The sequence below is a fragment of the Chelonoidis abingdonii genome, chromosome 19 (assembly GCF_003597395.2).
Source record: "Chelonoidis abingdonii isolate Lonesome George chromosome 19, CheloAbing_2.0, whole genome shotgun sequence".
NCBI classification, from domain to species: domain Eukaryota; kingdom Metazoa; phylum Chordata; order Testudines; family Testudinidae; genus Chelonoidis; species Chelonoidis abingdonii.
Genome location: NC_133787.1, coordinates 20,217,098 through 20,231,024, shown reverse-complemented (window position 1 = coordinate 20,231,024; position 13,927 = coordinate 20,217,098). Strand labels below are relative to the sequence as shown.

The following is a 13,927-nucleotide window of genomic DNA, read 5'->3' as shown; positions in this document are numbered from 1 at the left end:
CAGGTACATGTTCTGTGACCAAAATATAAAGTCAACGGCAATTGTTATGAGATGTATTGCATTCCTGTCTCCTGCAAATCATGTTATATGATCAGATACTACGCTGATGAACGTAGTCTAAGAATTGGACTAGAACATTCCACCACTTTATGCTTCAGTTATTTACCCTTTTCTTGCCCCCTTCTTCTACTTCCTCCTGTGAGAAGTTTTTTGCCACCCTCACCAGAATATTGTTGAGCTCATCTAAGGAACTCAGTTAAAATCCAGAGGTGGGCAAACTATAGCCCGTGGGCCACATCTGGCCTATGAGACTGTCCTGCCTGGCCCTTGAGCTCCTGGCGGGGGAGGCTAACCCCTGGCTCCTCCCCCGCAGCCTCGGCTCGCCATGCCGCCAGCGCTCTGGGCGGCGGGGCTATGAGAGCCGCCAGGAGTAGTGTATTAAATTGCTTCTCATAGGAATGTGCTGTTTACGGAGCGCCAGGACAGGCAACTGTAAGTAGCACATTCCTACGGGGAACAGTTTAATACACTACACCCGGGTAGGGAAGCCTGTACCCCCCCAAACCGCCTGGCCCCCGATCAGCCTCCTTCCACTTCCTACCCCCTGACTGCCCCCCTCAGAATCCTCGACCCCATCTAACCACCCACTCCTTGTCCCATGACTGCCCCCTCCTGGTCCCCCCCAATTGTCCCCCCAGGACCCCATCCCCTATCCAATCCCCCCTGCTCCCTGTCCCCTGACTGCCCCGACCCCTATTCACACTCCCACCCCCCTCCCAATAGGCCCCCCCGGGACTCCCACGCCTATCCAATCCCCCGTTCCCTGTCCCCTGACTGACCCCAGGACACTCTGCCCTTATCCAACCCCCCTGCTGTCCACCCCCTTACCATGCTGCTCAGAGCACCAGGACTGGCAGCTGTAAATTGTACACCGGAAGTAGCACATTCCTACGGGGAGCAACTTAGATCATGTTTTCACCCCTCTAACCCTCCATATAGTTTTGGAACCCCGATGTGGCCCTCAGACCAAAAAGTTTGCCCACCCTGACTTAATCAGTAGATTATCAAAGCTCTTGTTAACATTAGCATGCCCACAAAGTACTTTCAGATGGAATAACTGTCCGTGAACAATTTTCTGGTCATTAATTAAATGCTAGTATTAATTTAGGCAGCATCTAGCATCACCTCTTTTCTTTTCATCCCTTCTTTTCTCCCCCCTGTAAAGGAGAATCCCACTCACCTCCATTTCTGAAAGCAGGAGTGTCCCTTTTCCACCATCTTAGAACAGTGATGATGTATAGGCTGTTCCAGGCTCCAGAACCTCAGAGTTACTGTTTCCACCACATGGTCTTCCAAAGTTCTGCTTTTTGTATCGCTGTATCTACTGCAAACCCATGAAAGACTGAATGGATTTAAGGGCATTAGTACTGTGATGTGGACTCACCAGCCTGAGTTTAGCACAATGAGGTAGTGACTCAAATTTATCACCACATGGTGGTATATAGGAAATGAGCTGGTGTTTCAATCCAACAGCCAGCTGAGAAGTTTTCATTACAAATCCATCACTATGATTGGCAACCTCATCAGAGAAGCCAGAGTCTTAATATGCAGTGAGACTGAACAACCCTCTCGCTCTCTCGTAGTCCCTCCAGAAGAGGATTCACGTAGATAGTCTGAGGAAGCTTGCACAAATTACTGCCTTTGCTGTACCTGTTCTGTTGACAGAAGCTTGTTGGCTCCATCGGGGTAAATATAGCACCTGTCATGAGCACTAGATTCATTTATTTTTAAATATATAAACTAAAGCAAGCAATAAAACCACAGCCAGTCCCCATGAACTCTCAGAAGCACTCTGCCAGATTCTGCCAGGTAAGAGAGTGTGTTTGTTTATTTACCAGTTTAACACATTAAACATTTGCATTTTAGCATACAACAAATATTTGAATGAGTATATTTGCTGCTGACCAGTGCAGAGTGGAGCACAGAATTGTTCCAAAGGAAGATATTCTGGAATAAGATTCACATCTAAGTGTTTAGGTATAGTAAATACTCCAATTTCCACTCTAATGTTAAAACACTAAAGCTGACTGAGCAAGAGTTATATAGAATCCTTCACTGTTTGAATGAAACATCAGGAGCTGCATCTCCAATACTGCATGTACATGGTTGCAGAGGACTGCATGGTCACTAAAGAACTTTAAAAACCTCATTTATTTCCTGCTAATCAAAAACACCTAAAAAGTCAATTGCAAGGAACTGAACATCCTCAACACCTGCTGAAGTCAATGAACCTACCACCATTTTTGCGGCTGCCACCTGGTTATTTCTTTTTTAGGATTCAGTCTTGTAGCTACAACCGCCTTCTCTTTGTAAGAGATATCCAGACACGGTGCAGCAGCATCCTTAATGAAGTACTTTAAGTGAATACTGTATATCTGCTTCCTCAGGCAAATCTTTCTAGAAATAAAACACATCTGTAGGAAATGTAGCTCTTGAAATATGAACTCAGTGTGTTTCTTTGGCAAGCAGAGGACACTCCAACAATATCCCTTTCTCAGAAAAATGAAACAAACAGATTTTGCTGTTTCACTATCCAGCCCTTCTGGTCCCCTAGATAACAATAATAGCTAACTCTTTAATCTGACATTAGCACAATGCAGTATTGAATGAACTATTTAAAAAATCATATATCCTTCAGGTCAGGTTCACTTTATCTCCAAAAAACAAGATTACATTTACAACTAGATGTATTACTGATCAATATGAATGAAATCTGAAACAGATTAATGCATCGACAAAGTATGAGCCATGTGTACTGGCATTTAGCAGGCAACTCCTTATTTATGTTATGGGCTGGTTTTCTTTATATTGGTAAGATTATTTTCCTCTTTTTAAAAATCCAACTCCATTTGACCATTAGTGAAGCCTATTGAGATTCATCACACTAGGGCTTTAAGATAAATGAATACGTTGTTCAAATGTAAAAAGATTAACCTATTTTGTTTCTAAATATTTGCCTAAAAATTCCATAACTGTAAGCATATTAAATATAAATTCCCTACTCTTTGACAGAAATTCAAACATATAAATGGAAATATTGCATAATGATGTAAACATAAACTATATCAGTTACAAACACCAGTGAATTAAGCAGTAACAGTTTAAAAAAATAGAGGATTTACAATACATATTTAGGGGTGTTGTCTAAATCCCCAGGATAGCTGCACTGCTCCGATGTAAAGCAAGGCTTGCACAGGCAAACCTTATCCCAGTTTCAAACCAATCTCAGTGTTTGAAGTTGACCTCTCCCCCACACAACCATTTTTCAGTAAAGATGAAGTTTCAATAACCATTTTTTTTTTAAAGAGATGACATTTTTGTTAATGAAATTTTTTTCAAACCATTCTTTAGTGAAAAAAAATTGTTTGTTTCAAAGAGTCCTTTTTGGGGTGGGGGGGCGGAGGGGACCTTTTCATTCAAAATAAGTCAACCAGCTGTATTTGGTATTTGTCAACAGAAATCTAAGAGCCTGATCCAGAACCCATTGCAGTCAATGCATGTTGGTTCAGGCCCTACGTATATCACAGAATAATAGAACTGGAAGGGACCTTTAGAGGTCATCTAGTCCAGTCTTCTACACTCCTGGCAGAACTAAGTATTATCTATGCCACACAATACATTATTAGTTTTTATTTTATTAATATTGCACATTTGAGAATGTAATTTTTTTTCCATTCCACTGTTTCTGCAAGGATATTGTAGAAACGGATACACCCAAAATGTAACCTACCTTCAACATTCTAAATTGTTTAATGGTCCTTCTGACTTTGCATAATGTAGCAACTTCCCCAAACCGAAGTTATCAGCAAAGTGAAACACACCTGGCACGAGATTCCTTTTTGATATAGATTTAATATACAGTTATATGTTGCACCATCATTCCTTTGCCCTGCTTGTTGTGAACAGGCAGGAGATAGCAAGATTCTTGGATGCTCTGAGTGCTTCATAAAGCAGGCAAACAGCCATGAATTGTGACTGAAGGAGGAACACACAATCTATGTAGCAATTCAGTACAGTCTATGTATAAAGCCATTAAAACTCATCACAGCTGTAGAAACATTATTTCAAAATCTTTTTATTCAACTGTTATTCAGCAATATACAATACAGTTTATAAACAAATGTCTTACCTTGCTTCCAATCTTTATTTAAAAATAAATATTATTGACAGTGAATATTAATTATGGTAAGATGTGCCTTTTTAATCAAAATGTCTCAAAAAGAAATAATTTACTTTAATTAAGAAACAGAAAAAGGAAATCCAAAAAACCTAAACACAATAATCTACTAAAAATATTGCCCTTCTTTAGAAGGGCTTTGACTCAACATCTTTACATTTTATCATAAAGATAACTGCTCAACAGTTCGTGCAAAACGAATAGTCAGAAGGAAGGTTTAGAAAAGAAAAAATATTACATTAAAATAGAGAAATAAAAGGTGCCATGCACAGAGCGTGGCTTTACACCATATAATCTGGAAACTAGATGCATTATTTTAGGTGGTTTATTTTGTGTAACATCCCCAAAAATATGTTTCCCCCTCCCCATATACAATTTGTCATGCTTCTTTCAGTCTCTCTCTGTCCGTCTTTAAAACTACAGTTCTTATCAAGGGTTTGTTTTGTTTTTAAATAGGTTCCTTTTTGTTTGGCTTAGGAATATTGGATAAAATAGTCCATCAGTGGTTTACTAGTAAGTGTACAAGCTTATGCAGTATTAACAGGAACATATATAGGAGTGGGTCTGTAGCATAAATAGGTCCTGTACCTAGAAAAGAAAAAGATAAGAGGAGAGGAAGAGATTAATATTCTGTCTTTAAAAACACACATAGCTTCTTAATATAGAAGAATATAAAAGGATTTATTTTCATCATTTCAGTCCGAGGCCAGAAGCTTAATTTTAATAGTAAGATCACATACTAGAGCTATCTAGCTCAAATGCCTTTATTCCTCAAAGCCTGCCTCTCACTTAGGTCATTTCATTATGCATTACTAATGGTATGGCCTAAACTTGGCATCTGGTATAGCAGCAATTGAGACTGCTATAAATATGCCTTAATCCATTATACCATTTCCTGACAGATGACAGGTATCAACCACCATCACTTTAAAAGCAAATGACAAATGCTGTGGCTGTACTCTGCAACATTCCTTGATCAACAAGATATGTACCAGTTTTGTTTGGAATTGAGACAGCAAGACCCTGCATGTTGTTTACCTTCTACACATGAAGAGCAGTATCTAGAAAAGTCAGCTGTGGAAGAGACCTATTAAAATCATCTAGTCCAAACCCTGGGAAGGGCAAGATTGTTTTATTCAGTATTGTCTCAAAGGCTTTATCCCGATTAGTTTTAAATGCCACAAGTAATGGGATTTTCATCCTGACTCTTGGGACTTCTCCACCGTCTAATAGATCTCATAGTTAAGAAGAATTTTCTCACATACAGATAAAATTTCTTATATCTATTACCTTGTGCTACCTTAAATAATTCTTCTCTCTGTGATGTTTACAAGTACTCAAAAGGTGTAATCAGTTATGTTCCCAGGAAATTGTCTCTTAGCCAAGTATATTTAATTCTTTTAAATCATTCCCTGCAAGTCAGTTTCTAATTTCTGACTCTTTTTTATTGCTCTTCTCTAAATTCCCCCCACCCGCCCAATTTGTCTTAATCATTCCAGTAACAAAGTGCCCAGGGCTCAAAAGGACAGGGATTCTCAAACTGGAGCCTGTGAACCACTTGCTGGTGGCCTGTGGAAAGCTGGCTGGTTGCATGGTGCGGGCTCCCCTCCTGGTTTCCATCTACTCAGTCACATTAAGTATTTTCCTATATTTACTTTTCCATGTAAGACATTGCTTTAGATGCCACAAGGATGTTACACAGATGGCAAGTGATCTGTGACGGTGAATGGGAGGGGAGGTGTTCCTGCAATTAGCATCAAGGTTCTTGCACTAGAGAGAACCCATACAGAGGCAGATTCTGCTGCCCTTATGTGAAGTAGTGCCTCTTTCCACTACTGTTCTCACTGATATGAGCAAGACTGAACCAGGGGCTATCACTGTAAAAGTGTAAGAATCTGGTCCACAGAGAGGATAAAACCCTGGAATGAGTACATAAGGGGTTTTCTCACCAGAGTCACAAAGAGCGTACTGGAGCACTAAATTCAAGGTATTGTTATCTGAGGTTGCCAACTTTCTGACTGCAGAAAACCAAACACCCTTGTCCCGCCCCCTGCCCCCACTCACTCCATCCCCCTTCCCTCTGTCACTCACTCACTCGCTCATTCTCACTGGGCTGGGACAGGGGTTGGGGTGCAGGAGGAGGTAAAGGCTCTGGCTGAAGGTGCGGGCTCTGGGATGGGGTCAGGGATGAGAGGTTTAAGGAGTAGGAGGGGACTCTGGGCTGAGAGTGAGGGCCGAAGGGTTCAGAGTGTGGGAGGGGGCTCTGAGCTGGGGCAGGAGTATGGGAAGCGGGACGGGCTCTGGCCTGGGGGTTCGGTCTCCGGATAGGGCCAGAAATGAGGGGTTCAGGGTGCGAGAGGGGGCTCCGGGCCAGGGCTGAGGGGTTTGAAGTACAGGAGGGAGCTCAGGGATGGGGCAGGGGGTTGGAGTGCATGAGGGGGTGCAGGATCTGGGAGGGAGTTTGGGTGAGGGAGAGGGCTCAGGGCTGGGGCAGGGGGCTCAGGGCTGGGGCATGTGAGAAAGAGTTCAGGGTGTGGGCTCCAGCCAGCACTTACCTCAGGTAGCTTCCGGAAGCAGCTGGCATGTCTCTCTAGCTCCTAGACAGAGGGGTGTCCAGGGGGTTCTGCGTGCTGCCCCCATCTTCAGGCGCTGCCCCTGCAGCTCTCATTGGCTGCGGTTCCCAGCCAATGGGAGCTGCAGAGCTGGTGCTCAGGGTGACACCTGTGCCGCAGACAGGGCAGTGCGTTGAGCCCCCCTGGCCACCTCTGTGCCTGGGAGGTGGAGGGACATGCCGGCCGCTTCTTGAAGCCGCATGGAGCCGGCAGCTGCAGCCAATTGGACTTTTAGTGGCCGCCACCAAGGTCCCTTTTCAACCACTCATTCTGGTTGAAAATCAGACACTTGGCAACCCTATTGTCAGTAGAGGCACCAAGGAGTATAACTGCCCTGCTACAGGTTGTTATGTTGTAGATAAAAACTGGGTCCTCCCTGCTATTTTATTATATTCCTAACTCATATTTAGTTTGCTGTCCACTATCACCTTTAGGCATTACTGCTTCTTAAGTGTGTCCCTCTGCCTTAATAGCTGCTGGATGCACTAGTAAGTGCTGGAGCTTTTAATAAAGGAAGTCTACAAGTTAAATGTTTAACTTTATAACAATGCAGAGAGGTTGCAAATGATTCTTTCCATAGTCAACCCCTTTCCATGAATCATAACAGGCAAAGAGTTTGCACAGAAATATTTCTAAAAATGTGATAAAATACTTATTTTCTATTCATTAGCTACCGCATTAAAAAGAAACAAATTTACATTATGCCACAAGACCCAACCCTCTATTAACGGTAGTGTAGAGGCGCCCTGCTCTAGAACAGTGGTTCCCAAACTTTAACAACCTGTGAACCCCTTTCACTAAACTGTCAAGTATCGCAAACCCCCTCCTAAAAATGAATGTTTCCTAAAAATGAAAAATGATTTTCTCCTTTACCTGAGTATAAATTATAAAAGCAGTGATCTCAGAAATATAAAATTTGTTTTTGTGACATGCTTATTACAGAGTATTTATTATTATTTATCATGATATTATTTTTATTACATTATGAAAACAGCAACACTCGTCCAAATTCTCACTTTTGTAGCTTGTATCACTTTGAATAAGCCTGTTATAAGACAGGCTCCTATGCTTTGTCAAGGAGTATCTGATGTGAAACAGCATGAAGGGATTTAAGAAGGCAACTTAAAGAGTTCCTCCTACAAAAGCATTCAGATCTTGAGCAGCCCAGGCAAACAAACAAAGCTTAAACTTATTCTTCATAATAATTTTAAAAACAATACTAGATGCCTATTTCATTTTAAAAAACAGCCAAAAATACCCACCCCCTTTTCCATTTCTTATAAGGAGTCTTGGAGTTTCAATCTCCTAAGATATGCTGGCTTTGCTCTGCTTAGCTCTTGGAAGTCCAGGGACTCCAGGCTGCTGGCCCCATGCTTCCCAGGGTTCCTAGGGACAGCTCTGGCTGTCATTAGGGAATTTTTTTCCGAGAACCTCCTGTAACATGTTGTGAACCCCCAGGGGTTCACAACCCCTGTTTGGGAACCACTGCTCTAGAAGAAGCTCCTGGACACACTGTGACTAGGGACCAATACCCACTAGAGCTGTGTGGGGATCATGGTTGTTTTTACACCCTTTACAGCTCAGTTCTTCCCAGAGAAGTGAATGTGAAAAATGGCACCTTTTTACTCACCAGATCTGCTTCTTTTGTTAATTCACAATCCTATCTGCAGGGTGAGTTATTACTGCTTCAGAGCCAACATAACTGAGACTATGTGAGTTGGATTTGTCTGCATCATCAGTCGATTGGCAGTTACACAATCAGTTACAGCTATGCAAGTCTACTGAAGGCCATGGACTTGGAGGCCATAACTGGAAGGCAATGGCGGTTGCATAAGTGTGGCTGAAGACCTAGTTTGCTCTGTGGAACCTTTATCACTGGAGATAATGCAAAAGACAGGAAGAGCCCAGCTTGACCCTCAGATCCCAGGTTGAGTTTGCAGGGTTGGCAGAAGAAACAGCTTTACCCCTCTAAACCACCAAGCACATTAGTTATGAAGTCACTGAGAGACAAACAGGAAACCATCCAGTGCTGTATTTACAGTCACTTTTCAGAGAGGAAGCCTTCACGTGGGACCTGTAGGCACTCAGTATCTCTGAAAAAATCAGTCCACTTTTAATTTGGGAGCCAAGCTTTATATAACCTATTATGAAAATGTTAGTCTGGGGTTATTACACAGGTTTGCATGCATTGTGAGTCTCTCTATGTGTGTTCTGTGGTTCAGTCAAAGGGAATACTCGGAAATGCTCTTCTGTAAACATGGCACCAATGCTCAAATTAACTCCTGGCCTACATTTGCCTCGCCAGGACAGATACATTACTATTCAATAGCAAAATATTCAAATCAGAGATCTGCCAGGATGCTATTAAGAACTAATTTTCACACCATCTAGTTTCCAGACTCCAATGAGTTTATGAGAAGCCACCTTGGATGAATGTTGCTTGCCTTCAGTTACTGGCATTTTAATTTAAGTCATTCCATGTACATTTGTACATGAGACCATCAACTAAGTAATAGCTGAGCATGAAAAGAAATTTTTACAGAAAATCATTAACAAATGCAATTAACTAAGGCAGCAAAAGAAGCAATTCATAAAGTTGTTTTTCAAGGGCATTACAGATGTGTGTGAAAGGAGGGAAGACAGCAACCACGGCATACCTATATAAACTCAAGAGCTAAAAGGTACTTCCTGGTCATCTTCTGTCCTATAATTGCGTGTTGCTGCGAGGGAGGCAGAAGGCACAAGCTCCCAAAGAGAAAGGGTCACACTTTGTGCATCTAAACCAACTAAACTTCATGAAGCAGTCAATGAGCCTAATATAGGAAACGCGGAGCTCAGTTCTCCAAGGGCCAGCATGTGCCAGTCCTGTGGAAGCACAAAGGGCTAGGTAATGGTCAGGTGCAAGGAGCCTGTGCCTTTCTGTCCCTTTGGAGGGGCTGAGTACATCCCCAGTCCTTGCACTCAGAAAGCACAAGGACTCTGGCAAGATTTGCACTGACAACACTGTAAGACTCCCCTAAAATGGGCAAGGAGGAGGTGGGATGATATCCACCCCCAAAACCTCGCATGAGCCAGCAGAGCTACCTCCATGCAGGGGACAGTACATAGTTAACACTTTTGAAGGATGTCTCAGCAGACATACTCCCTTTGTACTGCCTCAAGGAGCTCTTGTCGAATTCAACAGAGGGACCAAATACAATTAAAACTCAGCTAAATAAATGCAGAATATCACACTGCAGTTGCTGACATTAATACATTGTGCACATTAAAATAAAGGCACAGTGAGCCCAATCCTCTGAGGTGCTGAAAGGCTCCTATAACTTCCAAGTGTCTTTGAAACACACTGATCCAAATGGGAACTGAGGGTGTTCAGCACTTGGCAGGTCTCGGTGCTAAGGGCCCAAGCTTGCATATTACACACATTCTAAACTCTTCCTTATAGCAACAGGAGATTTGAATGTCAGTGGTTACAGGATCAGCCCCATGTATAATGTGTTTACTGATATACACTATCAACAGCCGTTCTCCAAATTTTTCCTTAAAAAAGAGTCTGTGCACAAATATGTATATGCTGAAACATAGTGATGTCTGAAAACATAAACGCATCAACAGAAAATGCAAAGGTAAATTGACCAGAGAAGCTGTTAAGTTGATCACATCCTTTACTATCCATTCTCTTTGCTATGTTTATATTCTTATTGCTATCATACCAACAGATGTAACTAAATAGTTAAATGTTTGATATTTTAAAAAATCTGTTTAATTATTTGTGTTTTAAAGAGAAAGTATAATATAGCAAATGTAAAATGTAAAAACATGACCACTTCAACATCCCACTTTAAGCCTAATGTTTAATGATAAATAAAAATAAACAGTATCTCGACACTTACTGTATGCATTGAAATCACGGGTACCATGGGTTCCAACTGACACCACCATTTTCAAACTGCCAGCAGCCTCGTCTCATGACTGGACCATTCTAACAGCTTTGGAGGGGCCAGCCCTTGAACTAGGGCATATAAGATTCATCGTCTCCCACAGAAGTGCCATAGTTACTGTATATGGCCATCTGCAGTGAAGCCTAAGACTCTGCCTCGGAGGCAAGTGGCAGCTCTTGATGGCTATGTAAAGCTTGCCAGGGCACAGGCAGTCAGCCAGCTTCACACCTGCATAGCACTAAGGTGAGGATGTGGCCTGGTATATTTAGTATGTTATTAAAATCTAAGCTTGGGTAAAGGAGCACTGCTGCCGCTGGCATCAAACCTGTTCAGTGAATAAATAGGACTTTGATTTCTAGGGTTGCTACAGTTCATTTAAGGAAAAAGAAAAAGGAGAATTTTAATAAATGGGAAAATCCCCTTGAAACAGCAGCTAAGAATTGATTGTCTATAAATTTGGTCTTTTAACAGGTATTCTGAAGTGGGGCCAAAAGCACCGGGTTAGGATTTCTCTTCTTATGCCAAGCAACCATCATCTGTAACTATGTATAACAACTGTAAATTTACAAGATCTGCTGTGGCAAATTTTAAATTCTAAATACTCCTAATCTAGTTTGAATCTCAATTTAAACCTCTAAATTAAAACCAATATTTAGCACTGTCATGGTATAAATCCTCACTCTGAACTTTAGCGTCCAAAAGATGGGGTACCAGCACGAATTCCTCTAAGCTCAATTACCAGCTTAGAACTTGTAGTGCTGCTACCAACCAGGAATTCCAGTGCCTGGTACACTCTGGTCCTCCCAAAACCTTGCCCGGGGAACCCCAAGACCCAGATCCTCTGGATCTTAACACAAGGGAAGTAAACCCTTTCCCCCACTGTTGCCCCTCCCAGGCTTTCCCTCCCTGGTCACCTGGAAGATTACTGTGATTCAAACTTCTTGAATCACAAACAGAGAGGACAATTCACCTTCCTCCCTCCTTCTCTTTCCCTCTCCCAAGATCTCCCTGAGAGGGAAAGTAATCCTAACACAGAGAGAAAAATTAACTCTCTCTTCCCACCAATTCTCTGGTGGATCCAGACCCAGTCCCCTGGGTCTCACCAGAAAAAAAACAATCAGTTCTAAACAAGAAAAAAGCTTTTAATTAAAAGAGAGAAAAACAGTAAAATTATCTTTGTAAATTTAAGATGGATTAGGTACAGGGTTTTTCAGCTATAGAACAACTGGAATACCGTCCCAGCCTAAGTATACAAGTACAAATTAAAATCCTTTCCGCAAAAATACAAATTTCAACTCCTTCCAGCCAAATACACAATTAAACTCCTTCCAGCCAAATGCACATTTGCAAATAAAGAAAACAAACATAAGTCTAACTCGCTTATCTACCTAATACTCACTATTCTGACTTATAAGAGACTGTATTGGAGAGATTGGAGAGAAACTTGGTTGCACGTCTGGTCACTCTCAGAACTCAGAGAGAACAACCAAAAACTAACAGCACACACAGAAACTTCTCTCCCCTCAAGATTTGAAAGTATCCTGTCCCCTGATAGGTCCTCTGGTCAGGTGACAGCCAGGCTTACTGAACTTGTTAACCCTTTACAGTCAAAAGAGATATAAAGTACTTCTGTTCTATTAACTCCTACAATCTGTTTATGACAAGCACTTTATGTGCGAGTGAAAAACTTAAAATCTCCATGTTTTTACACATATTCCCGTCTGATTTTTAAAGGAGAACAATTCATAACCCTTTTAAGATCATCTGAGCATGCTTATTTCACAATTAATTTTAGCAGTTAAAGAAACTTTTTTTTGGTTGATTGTTTTTGATGAAAGGCAGATTTCTCTATTTAAACCCCAAGATCAAATTTTCCTTTCATACTAGTGTAAGCAAATCCACTGAAATCAATGAAGTTATGTATGTAAAACTGTTCTGAAAGGAGATTCAGGTAGCATTAACTTTGGAAGAAGCAAGACTGTGTCAAATGCACAACTCTCATTAGCTTGCCTCTTGTTCAGCTTGGCCAATACTCCTTACTGCTTTTAACAATTATTACAGGCTACTTGAATTCAGTGAGCTAAACTCCGCTTTCAGTTGCATCAGTGTAAGTCTAAGTATTTCCCTTGAAGTCAGTGGGATGACCCTTAATTTACTTCAGCAAGTTACTTGAGAAGCCCAGCTGTAATTGAGCAGTACCTGGACCCAGATTATCAGGATTTTGCCATGAGAAAGAACTGTGGGATTGGATCCAGATTTGAAAGTAGCAAACTACTTCACCAAGGATCCCGACCAGGGGTATCTGTCTTTATGCAAAAAGAACAGGAGTCCTTGTGGCACCTTAGAGACTAACAAATTTATTTGAGCATGAGCTTTCGTGAGCTACAGCTCACTTCTTCGGATGCATACAATGGAACACACAGACAGGAGATATTTATACATACAGAGAACATGAAAAGGTGCAAGTATGGATACCAACAAGAAGAGTCTAATCAATTGAGATGAGCTATCATCAGCAGGAGAAAAAAAAACTTTTGAAGTGATAATTGAGATGAAACCTGTCTCTATGCAGTTACTTCTGTAGTGCAGACACTTGGAAGTTGAAATTTCATTTTATTTTTAGATATATATTTGCTTTTTTTATATTTTTATTGCTATCATACAAACATATGTAACTAAATATTTAAAAGTTTGATTTTTTAAAAATCTATTGTGGTTTAAAGAGAAAGCATAATATAGAAAATGTACATGTAAAAACATGACATATGTACTACAACTACTGAAGTGTCATGAAATAATGTAAAAATAAAAAATATCAAACATTTTATTTAAATGAAATGTTTTTAAATGAAATTTAAATTTTTTTAAACTAAGCTTTCAAAACATTTTTTCTTCTTTATAATTTCTGTTTTACTGGAAATTTTGAAAATACTCCAATTTGGAATGAAAACAAATGTCAAAATGTCAAAATTTCCTGCAAAACAGAAAAAGACGGTTACTCACCTTTGTAACTGTTGTTCTTCGAGATGTGTTGCTCATATCCATTCCAGTTAGGTGTGCGCGCGCCGCGTGCACGTTCGTCGGAGAAACTTTTACCCTAGCAACATCGGCGGGCCAGCAGGTCGCCCCCTGGAGTGGCG

General features: G+C 41.1%; 1 protein-coding gene across 1 annotated transcript in view; it reads right to left on the bottom strand.

Moving 5' to 3' along the window:
- Nucleotides 1–4,199: 4,199 nt before the first annotated feature.
- VSTM2B (V-set and transmembrane domain containing 2B) overlaps nucleotides 4,200–13,927 on the bottom strand; it is a 43,328-nt gene continuing 33,600 nt past the window's right edge. The window contains exon 5 of the mRNA XM_075073674.1: nucleotides 4,200–4,825. Coding sequence (XP_074929775.1) covers nucleotides 4,737–4,825 — 89 coding nt within the window. The 3' untranslated portion in view covers nucleotides 4,200–4,736. The remainder of the gene's footprint in view (nucleotides 4,826–13,927) is intronic.